The 25,196-nt window shown below is 36.3% G+C and overlaps 6 protein-coding genes and 1 long non-coding RNA gene across 16 annotated transcripts; 4 read left to right on the top strand and 3 right to left on the bottom strand.

The window, feature by feature from the left end:
* Positions 1 to 727: 727 nt before the first annotated feature.
* LOC17897376 (nuclear transport factor 2B) lies at positions 728 to 1,904 on the bottom strand. The gene is made up of 2 exons (XM_006305717.2): positions 1,543 to 1,904; positions 728 to 1,106 (listed from the first exon to the last, which is right to left on the bottom strand). Exons 1-2 carry the CDS (start codon positions 1,846 to 1,848, stop codon positions 1,032 to 1,034), a joined length of 381 nt encoding a protein of 126 aa, XP_006305779.1. The 5' UTR covers positions 1,849 to 1,904; the 3' UTR covers positions 728 to 1,031.
* Positions 1,905 to 3,233: 1,329 nt separating this feature from the next.
* On the top strand, positions 3,234 to 7,005 carry LOC17896978. 5 transcript variants are annotated; one of them, XM_006307073.2, is made up of 8 exons: positions 3,234 to 3,375; positions 3,668 to 3,747; positions 3,839 to 3,923; positions 4,369 to 4,445; positions 4,538 to 4,981; positions 5,169 to 5,651; positions 5,914 to 6,126; positions 6,580 to 7,005. In XM_006307073.2, exons 1-8 carry the CDS (start codon positions 3,327 to 3,329, stop codon positions 6,841 to 6,843), a joined length of 1,695 nt encoding a protein of 564 aa, XP_006307135.1. In that variant the 5' UTR covers positions 3,234 to 3,326; the 3' UTR covers positions 6,844 to 7,005. The 5 variants fall into 5 exon arrangements, with proteins under 5 accessions (XP_006307135.1, XP_023645261.1, XP_023645264.1 ...); XM_023789493.1 differs by having other exon boundaries at positions 3,830 to 3,923; XM_023789496.1 differs by lacking the exon at positions 3,234 to 3,375 and adding an exon at positions 3,387 to 3,522 and having other exon boundaries at positions 3,830 to 3,923.
* A 263-nt stretch (positions 7,006 to 7,268) lies between these two features.
* LOC17897062 (non-specific lipid transfer protein GPI-anchored 1) lies at positions 7,269 to 8,684 on the bottom strand. The gene is made up of 2 exons (XM_006305576.2): positions 8,273 to 8,684; positions 7,269 to 7,624 (listed from the first exon to the last, which is right to left on the bottom strand). The coding sequence occupies exons 1-2, from the start codon at positions 8,628 to 8,630 to the stop codon at positions 7,389 to 7,391; spliced, it is 594 nt and encodes a 197-aa protein (XP_006305638.1). The 5' UTR covers positions 8,631 to 8,684; the 3' UTR covers positions 7,269 to 7,388.
* Positions 8,685 to 11,784: 3,100 nt separating this feature from the next.
* Positions 11,785 to 16,291, top strand: LOC17899016 (ABC transporter B family member 13). The gene is made up of 9 exons (XM_023777060.1): positions 11,785 to 12,060; positions 12,154 to 12,208; positions 12,324 to 12,499; positions 12,585 to 12,785; positions 12,954 to 13,213; positions 13,283 to 13,823; positions 13,901 to 14,684; positions 14,766 to 15,007; positions 15,086 to 16,291. Exons 1-9 carry the CDS (start codon positions 11,785 to 11,787, stop codon positions 16,289 to 16,291), a joined length of 3,741 nt encoding a protein of 1,246 aa, XP_023632828.1.
* A 601-nt stretch (positions 16,292 to 16,892) lies between these two features.
* Positions 16,893 to 18,153, top strand: LOC17898031 (probable methyltransferase At1g27930). The gene has a single exon (XM_006304003.2). The coding sequence runs from the start codon at positions 17,023 to 17,025 to the stop codon at positions 17,890 to 17,892; it is 870 nt and encodes a 289-aa protein (XP_006304065.1). The 5' UTR covers positions 16,893 to 17,022; the 3' UTR covers positions 17,893 to 18,153.
* Positions 18,154 to 19,068: 915 nt separating this feature from the next.
* LOC111832627 lies at positions 19,069 to 22,684 on the top strand. Of its 6 annotated transcripts, none has more exons than XR_002835528.1 (9): positions 19,079 to 19,157; positions 19,218 to 19,342; positions 19,446 to 19,523; positions 19,629 to 19,783; positions 19,879 to 19,929; positions 20,733 to 20,813; positions 20,973 to 21,028; positions 21,646 to 21,988; positions 22,332 to 22,684. It is a non-coding gene; the product is annotated as an uncharacterized LOC111832627 (long non-coding RNA). The 6 variants fall into 6 exon arrangements; XR_002835527.1 differs by having other exon boundaries at positions 19,085 to 19,157; positions 19,284 to 19,342; XR_002835529.1 differs by having other exon boundaries at positions 19,089 to 19,157; positions 19,315 to 19,342.
* LOC17897970 (65-kDa microtubule-associated protein 8) lies at positions 19,344 to 22,325 on the bottom strand. The gene is made up of 11 exons (XM_006303959.2): positions 22,175 to 22,325; positions 21,869 to 22,072; positions 21,491 to 21,748; positions 21,178 to 21,390; positions 20,847 to 21,002; positions 20,606 to 20,762; positions 20,364 to 20,515; positions 20,197 to 20,284; positions 19,998 to 20,071; positions 19,840 to 19,914; positions 19,344 to 19,755 (listed from the first exon to the last, which is right to left on the bottom strand). Exons 1-11 carry the CDS (start codon positions 22,256 to 22,258, stop codon positions 19,450 to 19,452), a joined length of 1,767 nt encoding a protein of 588 aa, XP_006304021.1. The 5' UTR covers positions 22,259 to 22,325; the 3' UTR covers positions 19,344 to 19,449.
* Positions 22,685 to 25,196: the final 2,512 nt, after the last annotated feature.

The following is a 25,196-nucleotide window of genomic DNA, read 5'->3' as shown; positions in this document are numbered from 1 at the left end:
TTCCTTTATTTTTGGCGCTTTGTGTTTTGTTGCGTGTCTTGTCCATTTTTAAAGCTAGTTTACTTCAGAGACTCTCTGATCTGATGGGTGGTGAAAGCTACACGGAATCTAATTGGAACCAAACTCAAACCTTTTATGTTTATATATATAGAACTCGATTGGCTTAAACATTTTAAAACTAGAAAGAATACCAAAGCAGATTTAACATTATAAAAAACCAAGACAGCCTTTGTTCACTTCCAAGTTTTGTAATTTAACGTTTTGAATATTATCTACTGCCAGGGGAGTTGAATCAACGGTCAAATCAGTGAAGCTGAGACTTTTCTTCTGAAAATAAGCAACCTCTACATCAAACTTGATCTTTCGTACTGGGTTATGCGAATCTGCCGGATTTGGTGCCTTAATTAGACTTGTCTTTTACTCAGAAACTTGCTATGCTTATCAAGTAATAATAAATAATTATTGATAAACTTGAAGCAATCACTCAATGAAAACACCACAAACAATTCCTCCAATATGACCCACACACAACCTCAATCCGCTATTAGTCAATCAAATGTTGCAACTGATCTAAAATTAGAACTTGTTGCCTTTTTACAGGGATCATTGAAACCACTTGCAAGTTTTGCAATGAACAGAGTTCACCTTCAGACACACTAAACAAGACAAGTCTCTTTAACAAGCGAAGCTTGGACCATCACTTCTTCATTTCCCAGCAAAATTCAGATTAAGGATACAACAAAGATATATTCGAATTAGAAGCATATTCCAACAAAGAAAAAGAGCCAAATGACAATGGAAACCAATCAAATTGTGTCTTTTATCAAGTCATTGGATTCTAATGACAAATGAACAAACCATCCGAAGCAAATACAAAAGAGAGACAGTTTCTCCTCTCTTCTCAATGTAAATCATCTAAGGATTAAAAAGAAGAAGAAGAAGAAAGAAGACAAGACGTGACAATGATAGAAGGATTGCTCAAATAGTATAGGGAGTGCAACAATCATGTATGCTAACAATCTGATTCCTGTTCAGGCGTAGTTCAACCTGAATATATCGTTCAACACGTAAAAGCTTCCTTGCGGCGTCGGCATCAAGTGAAACATCTGGAACACACACACAATGAAAACGGTTTGTTAGATCATGAATCAAGGATACCAAACATTGGAGCAGCTTGACACAGAGAAAACTCTAGAGGAGCTCAAGAAACTTAATTTACAGAAACAAGAACAAGCCAAGCAGGTTGTTACATACTCTCACCACACGAAAATAAAACCATGAAACAACACAAGATTAGGAAAACAATGTTACAAGGTCATAAGATGTTTAAAGAGCATCTCTCTTCAATCTAATCCACAAACTCAGAGCAAAGGCAACTATTTATTCGAGAGACTAAACACATACAAGATCATTAGAGCTCAAACGAATCTATCAGCCAATATAAACTTGGGGATAGCCAGATTTACAGATCTATCAGCCAATTGATAAACCCTAGCGATCTAATTAATGAGATGAATCGAGAAATCCGAGAGAGAGATGTACCTGGCTGAACTTGAGGGTGTGTTCCTCGCCGGCGAGCTGGAGATTACCGGAGACGAAAACGAGCATACCGGAGGCAGGACCGGAAGGCTGACAATCGACGGTGGAGATGTGGTGCTTGCACTGCTGGAAAGGGAGAGAGGTGAGCTTAGCGACGATGCTCTGAACGCCTTGGATCTTCTGACCTTCGAAGGTGAGCATAGAAGCTTCCTGGTAAAGACCAGCGAGACCGACGCGGTTAGAATCGAAGGTGGAATAGTAATGCTCGACGAAGGCCTTGGACACTGCATCGGGATCCATCTGCGACATTGTTGAGATTAGAGAGCCAAAGAGAGAGATTTGGGATTTTGGGTTAGAGACGCCAAAGGGTTTTTGTTTTCTATTTATTCTCTGAACCTGCGTCGATACGACGCTGCTTTATTATTATTGGTTTTTTTTTTTGGTTTGAATCCAATATTATGCACTTTTTTCCTTTTCTTGTCAAATTCAATTTTTATTTTGGGTTCCTCTATTTTATCAACATTTTATACCTTTTCCAAAAAAAATTTGTATAGATGACCTCTATTTTACTTTTTAGTTACCAATACATTTGATTTTTATATATTATAAATGTTATATTTCAAATTAAAACATTTAGAAGTCTTTAACACATGCTAGAATCAAAATTTTATTTATTGGTTAAAAAGAATCAGATTAATGATTCGCAATCCTTTAATATGTCATAATATTTATCGGTAAATTACATTAATTAAATACTTTCATTTTATGTAACGTGAGAATATACATATGTTAAAAATTACTATCTGTTGACAATTAAAAATATTATATTAACACAAATATAGTCTCAGGTAGATAGAAAAAATATATATGCATAATGGTGATTTAATTTTAAAATAGAAAATGTATATAGAGTGATATAGTTATTCATATTTCAAATAGCCAGAAGAAATGGCGATTCTTTTTTTATTTAGTTCTCAAAGATCTTTTATTTGTATCATAGAACAAGACAATCAACAAATTACAAAGTCGAATATAAAGCCGGATAAATTTCGAAAGACGAAAATGCTACGACATAGAGAAATGGCGGTTCTGTAACAAATTTTTAAGGTTTAGAAAAATTTCTTACTAATTTTATACTAGGCCAAAATCTCTTTAGCATCATCACATGTAGTTTTGGGGGAAATAAAAAACAGAAAAGATTAACAGTCCATTTACTTAACTTAGCTATTGGTTTTAAGGATCAGTTTACAAACAAAAAAAGAAGTAATGGATAAAAAAGGTCCCATGTTGTTCAGAGTTAGGCTCCCTCCCATATCACACTCACAAGTGAGTGATACGGCCGTGCGACCTTGTAGAGAAAACGAATAGTTCTGTTTTTGACTAAGATCTTAATCAAGTAAGCATTTCTTATTGTTAGTACTTAGTATAAATTTTCGGATATTTGAACAAGATTACAATATTCTCTTGATTAGTGAAAAACACATTGGCTTCTAACGATCAATCCAGTCGTATTAAAAATGGTTTAGTAACAACATTCTCTCTCACATGCTTAGCAAATACACTGTAGTAAGTAGTATAACCAATCAAATTAAAGATATGAATCGAACTTAATTAATTAAAACTTTTAATTAAATCTTATTTATGACGAATTTCCATGCGTCGTCTCGTCTCTCACCCAAAATCCACAAAATCGACACCTTGTTCCCATTCCGTAACAACAGAGATTCTTCTTCTCTAGCTTTTGTCTTGTCTCTCTTATACTCTTTGGCTCCCGATTGGCTGATTCTATGATGGCCGCTTCTTACCCAAGCACCGACTGGTTCCCTCCTCCTTCTCGTAAGCCTCTCCTTGATTTCTCTCCTTCCAAATGGATAAATGTTGATACTTTTTGGTTTTTCCCTCGTGGGTTTTGCTTGTTTCTTCACTTCATAGACCATAACAAAGAAATCACGACCTCCTTTGATGAAAATTTTGCTCCTTGTGGTTGTAATTTCGTAAAGTCTTGTCCTTTTTGGGGGATTTTTTTCACTTACTATGCTGCGGTTGATGTTTAGCTTTTACTTTTGATGGTCCTTGTGTCTATCTGCTTATTTATTTATTTTTATTTTCAATCTTTTGTTTCTTTAAGGTTCAGTTAATGGGTTAAACATGTTGGAGATGGATATGGTAGAGAGGTTAAATTCTGACAAGAGTGTGTTTCAAGATCAGGTTTGTAACTTAATGGCTTTGCTTTTTTTTTTTTTTTGTCTTGTAATGTAAGCTAGCACCAATATGATTTTGTGTTTGTAAGATTTTACAGGATACTATTAGCAATCTCCCTTTTTGTGGTAATGCTTTTCCCGCAAGTTCCTCTGGGTTTAACACAGAACCATTTCACATTGGAGGTTAGACCTGTATAATACTTTTTATCAGCTCTCTAATTTTTAGCTCTAGTTTAGTGGTTATAACTAATCTTCTGCTGGTTGTGAAACTTCGTTTTGTTTTTTCTCTCTTTGTTATGGTATTGCTTTATTTTGACATTTTCAAGTGCAACTTGATTGTGGTTTGAGAGAAGAGAAAACTACAAGTTTTATCATGTCCTGCGACCATATTATTTCACTAGAGAACTTCTTATTCTTTCTAATGCAGGAGTCTACCTACTTATGCAGGCTATTTCATATTGTTATCTATGTTTTGTTATACGATTCTTCTAGGTGCATTTAGGGGAAACATTGCCACATGCCCATGAAATCTTGTGACCAAAATTGTGGACTTGATTGCTTCTTAGCTGTTATTGTTTTACTATTTTGAGATATCCTTGTTGCTCATTAATGCCATCATTTCTCTTAGGTTATGAAAATGCAGCTGATATTCCAAGGTCGTACCATTCACAAACGGATGTTCCAAGCTTTGAAAACGTTTCTCCTGTGCGTAAATCCTCTAATCTACACCTTGCATTCTACTTGATTTTGATTTCTGATATTCGTGATATTTCCTGTTTCTTATTCTGTTGATATAGGACATGATAAACGAAATGTTTTACCATGGTGATGATGGTGTACCATCAAATTTTCAGAGGTCATCTCATTCTACCAGAAATCAATCATCACTTCAGCATTATGGTGACCTCTACTGTGATGATTCAAGATACTTCCTTCCTTTTGACTCATCAAATCGCCAGTATCCAGTCCCAGAACACATTCGTAATTCTCCAGAGTTTCACATGTTTCAGGCGAACTCTAGACATTTTGATAGACATGCGAATGAAACTAACAGTAGTGAGACTGATTGTATGATTCGCTCTAGGGGAAATTTTGACTTAAGGAATAATAGATTTGGTGAACCTTGGGGTCTGAATCTCAACCCCTTCGGTGGAGAAAATATGTTTCCTCCAATGCCATCTACCAGAACACGTATGAAGCACCATGGTTCAGTGGAATTATCTGCAAATGCTTTCAATATGGTTAGTTACTCTAATCCCAACTCAAGGGACTCTCCTTACATGCTTTGTACAGCTCTAGTAGTTTAAGTTTCTTGTTACCTATACACCTTTAAAGCTTTTGTTGCTCCTATTTTCCTGGTTCTTAATGTTTTTAATGGAAAATTCTTAGCAAACTTCTGTATAGATCTAATTGATGAAATCTACGCAGGTTCCACCGCATGAAGTTATGCATGATGCCTTTGAATCTGCTGCAAGTTTAAGTTACAGAGAGCAAGCTTATACTCCATGCAAAAGAAGCCCTTTCTCTGCTTCTTCTTCTAGCCCAACTTGGGAGATTGATTATAACTTGCCACCTCTCGATGAAGCAAGAAGTGGAAGCTACGGTGACTGCTACTACCCTGCCATGCTTGATATGCCTACCGAGAGACACAGAGGTCCTAGGCCATCCAGGCTAAATGGTAAAAGTAATATCACTTATGGTCTAGTTGATAGTTTTTGTCAACAAGATCTGCTCTCCCAGTTCAGGGACGCGAAGTTCTTTGTTATTAAGTCATATAGCGAGGATAATGTCTACAAGAGCATTAAGTACAGTGTTTGGGCAAGCACTAAAAATGGAAACAAAAAGTTGGATGCTGCCTATCGTGAAGCAAAGACAAAAGATGTGGCATGCCCAGTCTTTCTTTTATTTTCGGTAAATCGCTTATTTTTCTTCTTTACAAGTCAAAACTTGTTGGAAGCTGTGAATGTTGAGACAAAGAATTTTCTTGGAAGATATTTACACTTGTTTATTCAACATTGAAATTGTATTGTCAGTCTTTTGTCATCCTATCTTGACATCTCATGATATTTCTATACTTCAAACCTCTGAGATGTTACTTTAATGTTCTACTTTTATTGCTTTGATTTTGATCTGAAACTCCTAATAGAAGAAGGGGGTAAAACCTTAATTTCAGGTGAATGCCAGTGCACAGTTTTGTGGAGTGGCTGAGATGGTTGGAGCGGTTGACTTCAACACAAGTGTAGAGTACTGGCAACAGGATAGATGGTCAGGACACTTCCCGGTCAGATGGCTTATTGTCAAAGATGTTCCCAACAGTCTCTTTCGCCACATCATAATTGAAAACAATGACAATAAGCCAGTCACTAATAGTAGAGACACCCAAGAGGTAAATCAAATTCCTCTTGTCTTCTGCATTCTTTTCTTATGGCTTTGTTAGATGATTTAATTATGCAAACAGATTTGACAATTGTGAATCGTATTTTCATTCCCAAAAGTCATTTATAATGAAAATCTGCTGCTTCTGCACATTGAGATTGATGCTTCTTTTGAAACTTGTATAATTTCATTTACTCATATATGAGAGCAGTTATATATTCACTCTATCTGGATCAATCCAAAATGGAACATTTCTTCTTTCGAATCAATGACGCTTCTATTACTTTCCCAATATATTCTCGTGTACTTAAATATCTAAGGCACTAAAATTTGTGGATTTTTCGAGGAAACATATTCAAGATCTTATCATGAACATAGTTTTAAACTTTTAAGTTAGTTTCAGTACATGAGCAGATATTCAAATGATAAGATGTGAAATAGTATATGTGTTTTGTACCTGCAGGTGGGACTGGAACAAGGTATAGAGATGTTAAACATATTCAAGAGCTGTGCAATGCGTTCTTCGATCCTCGATGACTTTAGCTTTTATGAAGAGCGACAGAGAGCAATTCAAGACAGAAAAGCCAGGCAACGTGTTCTTGAATCGCTAGCACTTGCTGCAACCTCTGTTCCAACATATTCAACAAATTCTCTCCACGACGAATTTGTAAGGGAAATGTCCAAGAGCTTTGCAGAGGCTTTGGCCTTGCAAAACAAACCCAAATAGGAAAAAACCTCTCTTCTCTTTTTGGATTTGGATTGGCTAAGTACCTGAGGTTTAAATATGGTTTTATACTCTTGATTTTGTACAACTGATAACAGATTTAAGGAGCATAGGTTGTAAGATAAATTCAAGGTTCTAACTATCCGAAAGTTTATATTTGTCCAATGTGGTTAACAAAAATGTGATTGATTAATTAATCAAATTTGCGCTAGTCAGATTTTAGCTCAAACTTTTGCTGAATAAATAAAAAACAAGCTAGCTTTTGTAGTGATATCAGTGTTTATTGTATTTTTAACACGAACAAGTGAAAATCATTAAACTAGCTAGAGAGCAGCTTAGCTAGGCCGTAAGATTAGGTAGCAACTATCACATCAATGCTCGAATAGCTCCTGTTTAAACGTTGGACAAATTTAATTGCGTGGGGGGGAAAGAGATCAAATTAAGTTGGAAGTTGACTCATCGCAACAAATGTCCGAACAAAGAGATAAACACACTTGAAAGATAAGTTTTGAAACAAAAGCACCAACCACATTATAAAGACAACATTATTACATCCCTAACGTCACATGTCTAGGTAAGGTCGAGACGAAGGAGACGGTGATCAAAGTGATGGCTAGAGCCAAGACGGCGTGGCCATCCCTAATGGAAGCTGATCCTCCCTTCTCCGTGGACGTTGCTGGAGTTACCGGAGTCTTACCAGCTGGCGCCACCGGTGATGTTGATGTTGTGGCATTGCTTGTGAATACGGCTGCGTCTGGTGAGCTAGGTGAAAGCCCTAGGAGCTCTGTTCATTTGTCCAACATTTTTAACATTAGCCTCACTTAACAATGACAATTCATCAAACATGATAATTCCTAGTTGTTATTTACTTCTTCAACGCAGATGTGGGAAAAGTTAGGTTATATCTATAAATGTGCTACGAATTAAATGCGATTCTCTATAAGTGTAAGTAATAGAGGCAACCCGAGGCACCTGTTCGCATTTAAGTATTTATAGCGGATTATATGGTTACTGGTTGGTTTATGGCTCTCCAATACTATACTATATAAAGCTTACGAAATTATTATTTTTATCTAGTTAGGACAAATATAATGAACTAAAGTTACCCATTAACTAATCAATTTAATATGAAAACTCATTAACAACTAAGAAACATATCGATCATCTTGGAATACTAAAACTCATGGGTGATCGATCATGCATGTGGACATGGCTCCATCTATCTATAGCTTAAACATGTGACTATATTATAACTAGTATCATTTAGTGAATCATAATCATCAAAACATAAAATCTAGTAGCCTCAATATCAGCCTAATTTGCATGTCCCGGTTTGATCCGCATTTAAATGCATGAAAGATAGCAACAACAGATCGAGACGACATGAACTAGCTAGCTTAGCTAATAGAAATGAATGAGGAGGACGACGTACTTGGACAATTGCTGATGCTAGCGTTGTGGATCTGACAAGAAGTAGGAAGTTGAATGAGCTTGTCTTCTTGAACACCAAGATCCTTCAAGGCTTGTCCTCCTGTCTTGGCTTGTTGTATCACGAAACACAAACACTTTGGATCTCTCTCTTTGATATCTTCCACAGCGTCACAGCACTTCTTGGACGGAGTAGTAGCCTTACCGGTGGCAAAGTCCAGACACAAAGTCACCTTCTGAAAATCCTGGCTGCATTCGTCAGCAAGAGCTCCACCAGCTGGAGCGGCCGGTGCAGCGGCGGAGATGGAGGCAATGACGGTCATGGTGACTAGGAAGAGGTGGAGATGAAGAAGGCCTTTCATAACTATCAATTTTTTTCTGTCTTTCTTTGTGTGTGATTTACTGCTTTTGCTTGTTGGGGGATCTCTCTATGTATTTAAAAGCAAAATGACTTTGAGGTGTGTGTTGTGTGTATTAAATGCCATTGTGGTGTGTAGTTGGGAGCTTTAGACACCTATACATATTAACTTTAACGACGCTGATATAATAAGTGTTGACCTCACTTTTGTTTCCGTGTGATATTATCATTGACGCTACAGTGTGAAATAACGAATCAAAATTCCAAATGGTAAAATGCTGTGTTTATATTAGACTAAATTTTGCCTGTAACTTATAAATAGTTTCAGACTACAATAAAGTGTTAGGACTTAATTAGGAATATAAAACTAACATATTAAATTTTTAAAACATGCATACGAATTTCGTAATATTTGTTTACAATACACTTTCCGGATGGGAAACATGTTTGGACAATCTTATCTTAAAACATGCATACGAATTTTTCACTTACTTACTTTTGCAATTTTTGTGGTCACATGTTGCAATTAAATTGTCACCATATATATAGTAGAGAATGTATATCTGCATTTAGAATTATCTATGAACATAATTTTTGCAAAACCATTTTGTTTTTTCGTATAGCTTAAAGTAATCTTATAGATGATACAAAGAAAAGAACAACACATAAATATAATTATTCAGTTTTTATAGAGGAAATTAACTTCAAATTAAGAAAGGGATTTAAATGAGGAAGAGATAATGCAGAAGGAGGGATTCAAGAATGAAGAAGGTGGAGCCATTTATGTTATATCTTTCCTTATTATTGCATATCATCGGCTCCTCCTCCCAAAGTCAGGTTGATTTCTATATGTAGTTTAGATTTTTTTTTTTGAAGTTTCATACCTAAATAGTAAATACGAACGTTGTAACTTCTCGAGTAACAGATAGTGTAAGTGTGTAACATCATGAGTGCAAACACAGAAGAGGGGAATGAAAATATCATACATCTATATATAAAAGCTAGCTAAAATATTCTTTAGAAGGAAGAAGAAGAAGAAGAAAAATATGAACTTGGTCGAGATGAGTACAAGGGTAGTGATAAATGCATCCATACGAGTAATTGCTACGACGGTTAGGATTATTAGGTAAGAGCTAGCTATACAGAACGTATATAGTCTTACTAATTAGTAGTAGTATATATATATGTCCTTGTCATTCACTGATTCAAAGGATTTAATGATAGAAACCTGCCCAGCTAATTTGTGCATGTTCTTGCTTTGCTTTTTTTGATTACACAAATAAGAAATATTTATATATATATATATATATATTATTTATCTCTTTTTTTTTTATATTGTTTAAAGAAATATTTATATTGTTGAGTTTAAATTCATAGAATGGTGAATGTGGGCTTATGTTCACTCTTCACTGTGTGAAATGAATGACTACTAATACTATATGCATGTGACTTTAATTTGTTGGGTCCATTTTCATCAATTAATCTCTCTTATTGCCTTATTGGGACGCTAAATCCGTAAATCATGCATATGACTCTCTATTCACAAGTTTACACAGTTGGCCATTTACAACAACTATGTACATAGCTTTTGCCATTTCCAACATTTTTTCCATAAAAAGTTTCAGCTGAATGGAATAAACATGTCTTGAAAACAAAATACAGTAAAACCTCTATAAATTAATACTCGATAAATTAATAATCTCTATAAATTAATAAATTTTTCCGGTCCCAAGTCGGGACCAGTGTAATTTTAGACATATTTCGATAAAATAATAAGATAATAATTTTTTTGAAAATCCTTTGTAAATATATGGTCCCAACAATATTATAAATTAATAATTAGGTAAATTTTTCAAAATATATGCATATATAGACACATTAGTTTTTGTTATAGTTTATTTCTAATATTTTACTATATCAAAAATAGTTAGCATTCTCTTTCAAGACATAATAATTATTATTTTCTTTGTAATTGATTATATAAAATATTAATTCTCATGATTAAATTTTATTTTTAATTATTTTTTTGAAAAAACTTTCCAAATTAGGAAAATCTCTCTATAAATTAATAATTATTAATTTATCAATAAATTAAAACCTCTATAAATTAATAAATTTTCATAGTCCCAACATTATTAATTTATAGAGGTTTTACTGTAAACATATCAACGAAATTGAATAATCAAGAATCAGTATCTATTAAACTTTCTTTTATACTCAGTTGACTGAAAAATTAAAATTATATTAGTCATTAAATTCGTTATATCGTTAAATTCCATTGTTACCATTTATTGATACAATTTGTGTTGGATATTTAGTTATGGGCCAAAAACTTATGTAATGGGCTCCAAAAGGTTTTACATTTAAGGCACCTAAACATTCTCAATATGACCTTTAAGCAAAAAGAAGAAATTTAGATCCTATATGAAGAAGAAACTTTGTCTCATAACCGCAACATCGTCGTCTCAACAAGAGAGTAATAATTTCTCTTTTTGGTTTTTCCTCAAGAGTTATATTTTGATCCAATCATCATCATGCACAACAACCTACGTACAGCTCAAAACATATTTGAGCATTTCTTTATCAACAACCAGTAGTACACATTACAATAAATGTACAAATTTTTCTTGTTAAGTTCATATATGTATATGGATCAAAAACAGCCGCGTAATGCGTTCTTATGCGAACGCAATATCATTACTTAAGACAATAATGACAAGTTGACAACGATTTGATCTCTCATCAAACTTATACCATTTCGTACGTTTTCACCCTAAAAACAAGATGAAAACGTTACAATCATGATACTTATTGGGCAGCTCCACACTGATTTGTAATAACAACAGATATAAATATATATGATGATCACCTACCCATTATGTTTGCTCATAGGTTCTCCATTAATACGATTATGGGAATAGCTTTAACTTTGAGTTGTCAAATACAGTTAGAACGATCACTTTTTTAGGTAAGATTAGACTTCAGTGTTAACAGTAAGTACTACACATTAAATAAGCGAGTGAGATATATATATGTCTCCCGTTTCATAATTCTCATTTAATCTTACTTCTTCGCTTTCCCGAGCAAGAAATAAAACACTCTCTGCTCATCGACGCTCTCCAGTACTTCTCTGTCTTTGATCTCAGTTTCCAGGGACAATGGACAACATAGAACCATCTTCTAGTGGAAACATCCAAGCTGAGACGGAAGCAAAGAAGGATGAGAAGAAAAAGATGAAGAAAGAATCAGTGTCCTTGATGGGTTTGTTTAGCGCAGCGGATAAACTTGATTACTTCCTGATGTTGCTTGGTGGTTTAGGCGCCTGTATTCATGGCGCTACACTTCCTCTCTTCTTCGTCTTCTTTGGCAAAATGCTAGATTCTCTTGGAAACCTTTCTACAGATCCTAAAACCATATCTTCTCGTGTTTCACAGGTTTCTTTAAAACCTGCTATTAATGGAAATATTCTTTTTCTCTCTATAGATTTTGTGGTCATAACGTTTCATGGTGTTTTGTCTTTTTTCAAGAACGCTCTGTACTTGGTCTACTTAGGACTGGTCAATCTGGTATCAGCTTGGATAGGTATGTACGTTTCTATCTTCATACGTTGATCTATTCTGTTGTATCAAGTTATAGTACTTATCACTAAGTTTGATCTTTTTTTTCATGTGTTTTATTTGGAATGGTTTATTGGCAGGAGTTTCTTGTTGGATGCAAACAGGGGAAAGACAAACAGCGCGATTACGTATAAACTATCTCAAATCAATCTTAGCAAAAGATATTACTTTCTTTGATACAGAAGCTAGAGATTCAAATCTCATTTATCACATCTCAAGTGACGCAATCTTGGTTCAAGATGCAATTGGCGATAAGGTACGTTTCCCTAATATATGGATTCATTAGTTCTACGGACATAAAAAAAAAAGGTAACTGATGATAATGTTTTGTTTTGTTTCAGACAGACCATGTTTTGCGTTATTTATCTCAGTTCATCGCAGGATTTGTCATCGGTTTTTTGTCGGTATGGCAACTAACGCTGCTCACGTTAGCAGTGGTTCCATTGATAGCAATTGCAGGAGGAGGATATGCCATAATCATGTCCACAATCTCAGAGAAGAGTGAAGCTGCTTATGCTGATGCAGGCAAAGTCGCAGAAGAGGTTTGTTTATACACTAATTCAAAAACTAATATATGCGTTTAAGTGTTAAAAAAGTAGAAATATAACAAAAATTTTTTTGAGTGAACTCAACAATCAAGAACTAAATTCCTTTATCTGATTCTTAACCCTTGGGTTAATCCAAGAAAATATTATCTATGGCGTCTTCAGGTTATGTCACAGGTGAGAACAGTGTATGCATTTGTAGGAGAAGAGAAAGCTGTAAAATCTTACTCAAAGTCTCTCAAGAAAGCTCTGAAACTTGGTAAAAGGAGTGGTCTTGCTAAAGGCTTAGGGGTTGGATTAACATATAGCCTCTTATTCTGTGCTTGGGCTCTGCTTTTGTGGTATGCAAGTCTTCTTGTACGCCACGGTAAAACCAACGGTGGAAAAGCCTTCACAACGATCCTCAATGTCATTTTCAGCGGATTGTAAGTTTTACAAATCTCAGACTTTTGCTTGATATATCATGAAACTGAATCATTTTGTTGCATTTGCAGCGCCTTAGGTCAGGCCGCACCAAGCTTATCCGCTATTACCAAAGGAAGAGTTGCTGCTGCAAATATATTCAGAATGATAGGGAACAACGATCTTGATAGGTCTGAGAGATTAGAAATTGGAACAACATTGGAAAATGTAGCTGGGAAGATTGAGTTTCATCAAGTGTCTTTCGCATACCCTTCTAGACCAAACATGGTTTTTGAGAATCTTAGTTTCACAATACGTTCAGGCAAGACTTTTGCATTTGTTGGTCCAAGTGGTTCAGGGAAAAGCACAATCATATCAATGGTGCAGCGTTTCTATGAACCTACCTCAGGGGAAATTCTCTTGGATGGAAATGACATCAAGAGCTTGAAACTCAAGTGGTTAAGAGAACAGATGGGATTAGTGAGTCAAGAACAGGCTTTATTCTCCACAACTATAGCTTCCAACATTCTTCTTGGTAAAGAGAATGCAACTATGGTTCAGATCATAGAAGCTGCTAAAGCAGCTAATGCAGATTCTTTTATTAAATCATTACCCAATGGTTACAGTACTCAGGTATACAATTATCTGATTTTTACATAATCATATCATCTCATATTTCCACTTTCTTACTTGTCAAACCATTCATAAAGGTTGGAGAAGGAGGAACTCAGCTCTCAGGAGGACAGAAACAAAGGCTTGCAATTGCTCGAGCGGTTCTAAGAAACCCGAAGATATTACTTTTAGATGAAGCAACAAGCGCGCTTGATGCCGAATCAGAGAAGATTGTTCAGCAAGCACTTGACAACATTATGGACAAGAGAACAACAATTGTCGTTGCACATAGATTATCCACCGTTCGAAATGTTGACAAGATTGTTGTACTGAGAAATGGCCAGGTAATGGAAACTGGTAGCCACTCAGAACTTATATCAAGAGGAGGAGAATACGCAACTCTTGTGAATTGCCAAGAGACCGAACCTCAAGAGAACTCGAGATCAATTATGTCTGAAACTTGTAAATCACAAGATGGATCTTTTAGTTCAAGAAGAGTATCTAGCTCAAGGAGGACTTCAAGCTTCAGGGAAGACCAAGAGAAGACTAAAGCAGGTTCAACCGGGGAAGATTTAGGCTCATCTTCGATGATATGGGAACTGATAAAGCTGAATGCTCCAGAGTGGCCTTATGCATTACTTGGCTCAATCGGTGCAGTTCTTGCTGGAGCACAAACTCCATTGTTCTCTATGGGGATTGCTTATGTGCTAACTGCATTTTATTCGCCTTCTCCTAGTTTGATAAAGCACGATGTAGAAAAAGTAGCTCTTATCTTTGTTGGAGCTGGAATAGCAACAGCTCCTATATATCTCCTCCAACATTACTTCTATACACTTATGGGAGAGCGTCTTACTTCTCGGGTTCGCTTATCATTGTTTTCAGGTAAGCAGAGTCAGTTTCAACATCCTTGTTTTGGGATAGATTCAATTCTTGAACTAATATGTATCTTTACAATAATTGCAGCGATTCTTTCGAATGAGATTGGGTGGTTTGATTTGGATGAGAACAACACTGGCTCACTCACTTCAATCTTAGCTGCTGATGCAACTTTGGTGAGAAGTTCTCTAGCGGATCGTCTCTCGACAATAGTCCAAAACCTATCTCTTACAATCACAGCATTAGCACTTGCATTCTACTATAGTTGGCGTGTTGCTGCTATTGTAACAGCTTGTTTCCCTCTTCTCATTGCCGCTTCACTTACAGAGGTAATTTTAAATCAAGGATCATCTCAGCCATTTTATGAATCTTGAAACATAATAAGCTTGATATGTTATGTGTTACAGCAACTATTTCTAAAAGGCTTTGGAGGAGACTACACAAGGGCTTATTCTAAAGCAACTTCAGTGGCGCGTGAAGCGATTGCAAATATAAGAACTGTCGCTGCGTTTGGTGCTGAAAAGCAAATCTCAGAACAGTTTACCAGTGAGCTAAGTAAGCCCACCAAGAATGCCTTTGTAAGAGGTCATATCTCTGGATTTGGATACGGTTTGACTCAGTTTCTCGCGTTCTGTTCTTACGCTCTTGGTCTCTGGTACGTATCGGTTTTGATTAAGCACAAGGAGACGAATTTTGGGGAAAGTATCAAATCCTTCATGGTGTTGATCGTCACAGCTTTTTCAGTTTCTGAAACGCTTGCTTTGACCCCAGATATCGTGAAAGGCACGCAAGCACTTGGGTCGGTTTTTAGGGTTTTACATAGAGAGACTGAGATACCTCCAAACCAATCTAACTCGAGAATGGTCACTCATATCAAAGGAGATATAGAGTTTAGACATGTGAGCTTTGCGTATCCCACGAGACCTGAAATCAACATTTTTCAAAATCTAAACCTCCGAGTTTCAGCGGGGAAGAGTCTTGCGGTCGTGGGACCTAGTGGCTCAGGCAAGAGCACGGTGATCGCTCTGATCATGAGATTCTACGATCCGGACAACGGAAATCTCTGCATCGATGGGCAAGACATAAAAACCCTAAACCTACTTAGCTTGCGCAAGAAGATAGCGTTAGTCCAACAAGAACCGGCTCTGTTTTCAACAACCATACACGAGAACATAAAATATGGGAACGAGAAGGCATCAGAGGCAGAGATTATCGAAGCAGCAAAAGCCGCGAACGCACACGAGTTTATAAGCAGGATGGAAGAAGGGTACAAGACGCACGTAGGTGATAAAGGGGTTCAATTATCAGGTGGTCAAAAACAGAGAGTAGCTATCGCGAGGGCAGTTCTAAAGGATCCTTCAGTGCTTCTCCTTGACGAGGCAACAAGTGCTTTAGACACGAGCTCAGAGAAACTAGTCCAAGAAGCGCTAGACAAGCTGATGAAGGGACGAACAACTGTATTAGTGGCTCATAGGCTCTCGACCATAAGAAAAGCAGACACGATCGCCGTTTTGCATAGGGGAAGAGTTGTGGAGAAAGGAAGCCATAGAGAACTTGTTTCCATACCTAATGGGTTTTATAAGCAATTGACTAGTCTTCAAGAAGTGGTGTGAATCATGATCGTTGAAGTTTCTTTTGCTTTTTTCTTATAACCTCTATATTATATACATACACACTATACTTTTTAATACACGATTTGTGCGGGACTATCTGAACCCAAAGACTTTTGTATACTCGAAAATATATTATCTAAAAACAACATTAAAAAATGTTTAGATTTATACACGGTGTTTTTATTATGTTTACATACACTGATATTTTTTCTTAAAAAGTTGATAACCCACTAAATTGAGAGATTGAATGAGTGAGTTAATTACCTGATATGTATTGACACGAAAACAACCGAAATGGTATGGACGAACTTGTTTTTTAATTCGTATATGGCAATGACCGATTTTGTTATTGATTTATTAATCGCTATCTTTGGTATAACCAAAGTGGGCACGAAACCCCATGCTTCTATTAATATGTCCACACACAGGACATTTATTTTTCAAAATTCGAATAAGGCACAGGTACGTGTCTTGCTCATATCATCCACTTAAGCTAAAGCTACTTCAGTGGTCGGATATGGACACGTGTCATTTAATCAGACCATCTCCACGAAAAAATATCCCAATATCTATATTTTTTTGCTCTTTATTCAGTCCCCCCTATCAACAATCCTCTTCACATTTCTATTTTTCTCATCCGAGGTCTCAACGACCAAACCACAAAATCTAAACAAAAAAAAATATAAATAGTAAATCAGATCTGAGATTGAAAAACAAAAAAATAAAATAAGATGAACGCGTTAATCCCATCGGAGAAACGATGGATCATCACCGGTGTTTTACTAGCTGGTTTAGTAGGCGGTGCTCTGCTCTTCACAAGCTTCATACGAGCAGCAGACGAGACTCTCTTCCTCTGCTCCACCGCGAGCGCCAAAAGCAGAGCGGTGGCCGCCGCGGCTGATTACGAAGCGACTCCGATCCAGCTCCAAGCGATCGTCCACTACGCCACATCCAACATCGTCCCTCAGCAGAACCTAGCCGAGATCTCGATCTCTTTCAACATCTTGAAAAAGCTGGCTCCGGCTAACTTCCTCGTGTTCGGTCTAGGACGCGACTCGCTCATGTGGGCTTCTTTGAATCCGCGTGGCAAAACCTTGTTCTTGGAGGAAGATCTTGAATGGTTCCAGAAAGTGACCAAAGACTCTCCGTTCTTGCGTGCGCATCACGTGCGTTACAGGACGCAGCTACAGCAAGCAGACTCGCTCATGCGCTCGTACAAAACGGAGCCCAGCTGTTTCCCGGCGAAGGCTTACCTCCGGGGAAACGACAAGTGCAAGCTCGCTCTCACGGGACTCCCAGATGAGTTCTACGATACAGAGTGGGATCTTCTGATGCTCGATGCTCCTAAAGGTTACTTCGCCGAAGCTCCGGGAAGGATGGCGGCGATTTTCTCGGCGGCGGTTATGGCTAGGAACCGGAAGAAACCGGGAGTGACGCACGTGTTCTTGCACGACGTTAACCGGAGGGTGGAGAAGACATTCGCGGAGGAGTTTCTGTGTCGGAAATACAGAGTCAACGCCGCCGGGAGGTTATGGCACTTCGCTATTCCTCCGGTGGCTGCGAACGCTACGATTGACGCCGGTGATTATAGGTTTTGTTAAGATTGTGACACGTATCTCTCTCTCTCTCTCTCTCTCTCTCTCTCTTTCTCCCTCCTTGCTTTTTTGTGCCACTTTTGCCCTTTTTTACTAATTTGGGGAATCTTATTACTACGAACATTCACTTGTTATCTGATTTAGTGCCGACAGTTTTGGATCTACATCTCGTTGTTTCGGTATTTTTAGTTACTGTGGGAGTTTTCCCGACGATCGCATCGGGGGCATTATATGAAATTGAATGTAATGTATCACACATTTTTTTTATCATATATGATGTTGATTATATAAAATCAGAGCTTTATAAAGTATCTCTTGTAGGAAACCAAATGAAACTAATTAGCAGATCAGAACTCAGAAGCGTAGACGACGGCTTTAATTAGCCTAGCTCTATCTATCTAACAAGTGCCTGTTTTGATAATATGCTCTAAATTTTAACTCTATAGTAGTGTCCAATGGCCATGTGGGTGAAAGGTGACCTGGTAGCTCAGACTTTTCTTCTGATGTCACGCACGAAAGGTGATTATTTGTTTCCGACGAGTATTGTATTTTTATACATTTGAAAAGTAAATGAAAAGGAAAAAATAAGATATGACGACGACAAGAATCTCTCGTTAAATTGTGTGTTGAATTGTTCTCTCTTTTTTTTTTTTATGTACAAGTTGCGATGTGGACGCTTTACCAAATATTAGATCTCGCGGAAATACATACAATACTAGCGGTGTCTTCTATATAAATTATCCACTCAATATTAAAAAACCATAATATTTTTTTAACTTGTACGTATAAACCCAAAAATACTGTCACCGTAATCTGTTTTCTTGTGAACAAATCCATGTGTCTTTTTTAGTTTTTAACTTTTAAATATGCATATTATTTTCGAGTTTTTTCTGATATATACTTTTGTTAACAGGGTTTATTAAGCATATAGCATTAAATAATATAATGAATACATGTAGTAAGTGTATGTACTCTACAGTTGGATGTGTCTAGTACTAGAGTCTGTCTGGTATAAGAGTAGTTAATGGTTTTACACTTTTACAGGTGAACAAAAAAACAAAAAGTCTTAAGCCTATACGTATTTATATGTAGACCTACTTAACCGGACAAGTTTAACTCATAAACTAATGTGTATTAATCTTTTATTTACAGCATTTATGTTAATTAACTAAATAGTGGAGATAATTCCAAAACGCAGACGGTGGTCGGTGGATCGGTCACGCCACCCCCAGATCAGCACCGGTTTGAAGCTGTCACGCAGACTTCTACAGGTATCTCATTTTGTTCTTGAAATGGGAATATTATCTATCAAATTTTACACTAAAGTATAGTATTTTTCGACATGAATCTCATAAATCCATCCCTGGAAACTTCGATTTTTTCTACCACTGTCGAAGTTGAATCAATGAATTTATGACGTTGTGTCAGTGGAGGAGGGCTCTAAGCCTCAAGATTGGTTTGTTTGACACACATATCCCAAAAGTCATAACTTCAAGTCAATTGTTGTTACAGGAAATATTAATTTTATTTTTGAATGTGAAAACATGTGAAATTAAAAGTCTCTCAAGGAGACATTGGACCTGAAAACAGTGATACAACTGAAGTTGTGTCGTCACGGTTAAGCGGCCTAAGGAAAGGTATTTTTGATGCTTGGCTCTTTATGTTTTCTCTTCTCATTGATGTGCCAAGGGCTGTGTAATTACTAGCATTGTTGAATCCTCCTGAATACTTTCTGTTTATAGGACTTGCACTGCCATATCCACCATTGATGCTTCGGTTTGATATTCGACGGTTGCTGGTAGCTGGCCTTGCCATATAAAAGTTATCTGGCTCTGCCACCGGTTTTGGAATGATCATCTTCTTCATTTCCTGCATTTTATTGTCAAGACAGTTTCAAGTTATGGTATTTTTTTTCTTGTACATTCTTTTTATCTGATTTTTGAGAAGACTAACCCGGAGCCTTTGCTTCTCCACTTCTTTTTCCTGCCTCAGCTTATTGTATTCTTGTAACATTGCCACAAGAGGTACCTGGAGAACTAACAGGTGATTTATTCTATCTAATTTAGAGTCTCTTATTGTGACAGTTCACAGAGGCATAAAAGTTGTGTTACCTCATCGTACAGGAAGACTTTCTGTCTTTCTGTTTCCCAGCTCTTAGTCTTAACCAATATAGATTCCACTAATCCTGGTGGGAATATCATAGTATGGTTAGTTTGAGGTTTCCTTCATAAATTAAGAAAATGCAGCTTCATGTCCAATTGTCATTTGTAGCTTTATCGGTGTTGGATCCAAAGGAACTACTTATATTACCTGTGATTTTGCTAACTGTTATGCGTGCCCGCTCTGCTCTCCTTAGGTTTCGATGAGCGTTTCTACTTACCGAGTACCGATTCTCGTCCTGGGACAATGTAAATGTCTCTTGCATGAGTTATACTACATAGATATAAAGCAGCCGCAGCGATAGAGAATAGCTAAACCTGGTCATAGTCTTCTAGCCAGCGCTCTTCATCACGAGCTAACATCCACCTATCCACTTTTTCAATTATTCCTTTTCTACTTGCTGCTTCTTCTTTTGCAATTGCTATCTTTTCATCCATGGCGGTGAGAAGGTCGACATGGTCAATTTCCCCTTTAAAATAGAGTATGAAAACTCTGCAATCAGTTTGACATATGTAATAAAAGATACATAGCAGTTGCAGAAAGCTACAGTTTGTCTCACCAGAGTCTACTAGGTTTGTTATATTTCCCATTTCAGTTGATGGAGTCTCCATATGTGATATCTTGCATGTATCTTCAAGTTCTTTTTGCTTCTTGAAGAAAAGTTCTTTGGTTCTGCTTGCTTTCAGTTGATCTAGTCTCTGGACTTCAGCCTCAGCCTTGGGAAAGATTTGCACAAAAGAAAAGGCGGTCAACATAATCTATAATTGGTATGGATCCTTTGTACTACATTATATACTTACCTGCTGAATTATGTCCAATGTAATGCTGCCAGGAGCACACACATCTGATGGTGCGAATGACAGTAAATCAATGATGTGAGAAAACTTTTGACGATCTTCATAAGATGCATCCATTAAATTCCACAGGTTCGATAAAGCTCTTCCAAGATGGTGAAGCTGCCATTTGTAAGAGGCCTTAGAAGGTCAGATAACAAAATCTTGGTTCCACCTTTTTCTAATTGATAAATGTGATTCTCTTTACTGATTTGTGTTTCAGAGTAATTGTTAAGCTATGTTGATGTTCCCCAAGCAATGCTAGACAATGAACTGAAACATGTGTAGTTAGCTTTACCTTTTCAAGGCGCTTGTGCTTTTCCTCCTCGAGAGACACAACAGTGCCATTGAGCTTTTTTAAGATATCATCACTGATGTTTTTGGATATTCCATAGAGGTCGTTTAGGCTTGGGTGAATCTTTGTTATGATCATTGATGCTTCTGTTCCCACTGTTGCTGATAGATCTCGAATGGCACATATGTATATTTCAACCTTCTGTAGTCTCTCATTCTTGTGTGACAAAACAATCAAAGACAACATGATAGATAAGCTAAAACTGCCAGATAAGTCAAAAGCAAGGCCTGTTCCCAATTTGGTATTAGTAATGCACCTTCTCATCATTGAGCCTATGCAGTTCGTTCTGATATTCCTCAAGTTTCTTATCAGAAAGATCATTGTCATCTATGGTTATCTGTCTAGATGAGTCTTCATATGTCAATCTACCTGCTATTTCTGCTGAAATTTTCTGAATTTCCCCTTTGACAGTTCGGAACTGCTTCACTCTCTCATCTTTCCGCAGCCTCATCTCACGCAGTGCAGGCGCAATAGAATCCAGCTGCTCTCTCAATGTTCCTCCCTTTTTTTCCGGCTGTGTAGAGATGGCAACAAAATTATCAATGATACGTTATCTGGAAAATCTAAACTAGTCTTTGCTATGGTAACTGAATAATCTTTTGCTTCACTTTGGATATTAAAGATTGAAAATTACCCTTCCAGGTACTGATCTTTTACCGAGGCACAAAAGAAAGTGGGTGAGTTCGGCTTCAGATTCCGCCAGCTCTTGATGTAGACGAGACCTCGAAACATTGGCCTGGTCAACTTTTCTCCGGTAAGCCTCTACACATTCCTGCTCTATATCAAGCAACACTTTTTCTCTCTCAAACTTATCTTCTCCAACTTCATCCCATATCATCTGTGTACAAAAACAGTGAACATCCATCGATTACAATACTCTTTTCTTAAACGTGAACCATTTCACTTGAAAGAAACAGAAAGCAAGGTTAAACAAACTTGCCTGTAACTCTCTGAGAAAATATCCGCAGGATGTATCTAACAACGAGGAGCTTCTCATTCCTATCGGTGTCTGAAGGGAACCCATCTTCAGATGGATGAATTCTCCAATGTTTTTTTTTGCAATGTTATGAGTTATGAGCTTTGTGCTATTGGTGCAGGTTTTGCTTTGAAGACAAGTGTGAAAGTGACACAAATTCTGCTACAGAAGCTTCCAGTTTAAGTGAAGGCTCATCCGCATCTCCCTCCTCCTCTCATTGATTCATCAGTTTTAGGTCTCTTTCTCTTTCTCTCTCTGAACCTCATCTCAAATTTGGTAAAGTTAAGGAGTCGCTTTTGTGCTGATGTGTTTGCTTCTGCTGTATGAAAAAGCCAGAGAGAGATGTTTTTTTTGTTTATACCATATGTACGAAACTTGATTCCTAAGCAAACCTCTAGTGCAAACTTTTTACTTATCTGAGATCGACTGAGAGATTCTTCATCATGTGGGTTTTTACGAAATAAGCTTCTTGTTCTTTATGTGTTAGGTAAAGTTCTTTGTGACATTTTTTTCCGTACTGTGTTTTTTTTTTTTTGTAGCACATATAGAGGTGCTCTCATGATCTCATATGATTAAATTTGGTTTCATCAAGTAACACTTGCCTAAAGAAAAAATAGTGACTACAAAATCTTGAAAATGTAAAAGTTTCAAGATTATTTGTATACACTAAGAAAAAGAACTTGGAAGCTTTTTTATATAATTGTATAAAACTGGTAAACAAAATATGAAGGCTTCTTGCGACCATATCGACCAAATAAGTTTCTAAAATTAAGAAAAGAATATAATGAAAAAGACTACTAAACTGATAATGTGATTATAATAAGCTGACGTTTAAGAAATTTGATGCCTGTTTATATTCTTTTTTTGGGGGTTAATAAGAATAAGATGGATGATCCGTCTTTAAAGAACTAGATCAACCTGTCCTTTGCAGACTAAGCTGTCATTACACATTTCTGTTGTTGTGCAAAGGACATTGAAAATTTCGTAGCCCCCATTTTTAAAATGATATTTTGCTTCGACGACATCTGAGGTTTAAATTGGTACTCGTGGGCAGTTTCCTGAGAGTTATTAATTAGTACTTTTATAATGACTTATTTCATACGTCTCTTTTATAAAAAAAAGAAGATGAGATCTTCAACTAATTAACATATACTATTAAAGAATACATTCTTGAGTTATCTTTCTTCAACGATCTAAACTAAGATCTATTGCTACTTTCCATTTCTATCGCCCTTGGATTTATCTTCTCTCTTTTGTGTCTTTAGTTCCCTTTCGTTTAAACATTTCAGTATCTTAATCTACAAGGATCGATAAAAGCAAATGTACGTATTTCGCAAATACGTCACAAAAGTTAAGAGATTGAGTAGGGATGGATCCAATCATTTACATAATTTGAACATCGTCGTTGGTATTATGGTGTGTGTGGTACAAATTTACAATTGATAATTTAAATCCATCGTTGATCTTTCATCTCAATAATCCATACAAATGATTTCCGATGCAATAATATAAAACATAATTAGATGCATGCATGCATAATTTCACTCATCTATTATTATTTGTACCATATATAATTCATCTACGAATTGTAAATGTGTTCAACGTACAGGTTAGTTGCTGATCAAATATGATTTTGATCCTCAATAAATGTAAGATATGAATTGTTATTCGTGAAATGGGTTGTTTTTAAAAATTATTTAACAACAAATTATGTGTTTTTTTGTTAGGTGATAATTCCGAATTTATTCAAATAATAAAAACGACAATGTTAGCCTTTTCACAATTTGAATATATTTGTTTTTTGGGTATTATATAGTAATTTTAAATAGGAAAAAAACGAAGAAATAATGTATAATCATTACAAAATTTCTGGTAGAATAATTAAAAAAAAAACGAACATGGTTGGTTGACAACAAATAATATATGTAAGAAAAAACATGAAAACAAAAATTAATAAAGGGAGAGATTCAAAGAATATTAGTAGCAATAGCAAAGGGAGGAGGAGTAGTAAAGTAATTTGAATAAAAGGGGTTAGAGAGAGATCTGAAGAGCCGACATATGCATGTATTGTCGGCGCGTGTCGGCCGTCTAAGTCGGCAAATCTCCCCTTAACTCTCTCTTTACCCACAACTATTCAACACACATTTCATTATTTTGCTTCTTCTTTTTTTTTTTGTTTCTTCCTTTCACCGCTTAAAGCAACATTAACTACTTAAAAACTGGACGAAGATTATCACCAAATTAATCAGAAAGTCGAATTCAGTCCTAAGTTAATATTACTTCATTGTTTTCCAAAATTAAACCAAAAAAAAAAAAAATCCATCATTAGTTAGTTGTCATTTTCACTACACTCACATGCTTTAGAAAATAATATAGCTGAGAGCCTGAGATTGAGCATGAAACAGATCGGTGAACTCGGACACGGTGACAGATAGAGAGACAGCCAAGGGGACTAAGACCACTGGTCCACATCCACAACAAGTCCTCGTCAATAGACATAGAGAGAGAGAGAGAGAGAGAGGTGAACCTCAACCTCAACCTAGTTTGGTTCGGTTTGGTTTAGACTAGAATTTTGAATAAATCTATATTAATTATGGAAGACGTGTTTTTGTTACAACATTTTAAAAAAATTGTCGGTGAAAACTGGACCTCTCATTACCCTTCTTCTCCATACTTTATTGTTTTTTTTTTTCCTTTCTTTTCTTTGTGTCGTTTAAAAAGGTCAAAAACTGTGTTTTTTATTCTACATTTTTTTTTTTGGACAAATTATTCTACATTATTTTATTTACTCATATTCACCTACCAGTCGACCAAAATAACAAACTACATCTACGATTAAAATTGTAAAAATCCATATTAGAATGATCATTGTTTTTGGTAAATAAAACACAACACACATTTGAAAACTACATTGCATTTTCTTTTCATGCATTTTTTAAAAATGTAATCCGGTGACATAATAATGTTCCCTAATAATACCGTTGCT

This window comes from Capsella rubella, unplaced genomic scaffold, assembly GCF_000375325.1.
Source record: "Capsella rubella cultivar Monte Gargano unplaced genomic scaffold, Caprub1_0 scaffold_1, whole genome shotgun sequence".
NCBI classification, from domain to species: domain Eukaryota; kingdom Viridiplantae; phylum Streptophyta; class Magnoliopsida; order Brassicales; family Brassicaceae; genus Capsella; species Capsella rubella.
This window is presented reverse-complemented; position numbering and strand designations above follow the sequence as displayed.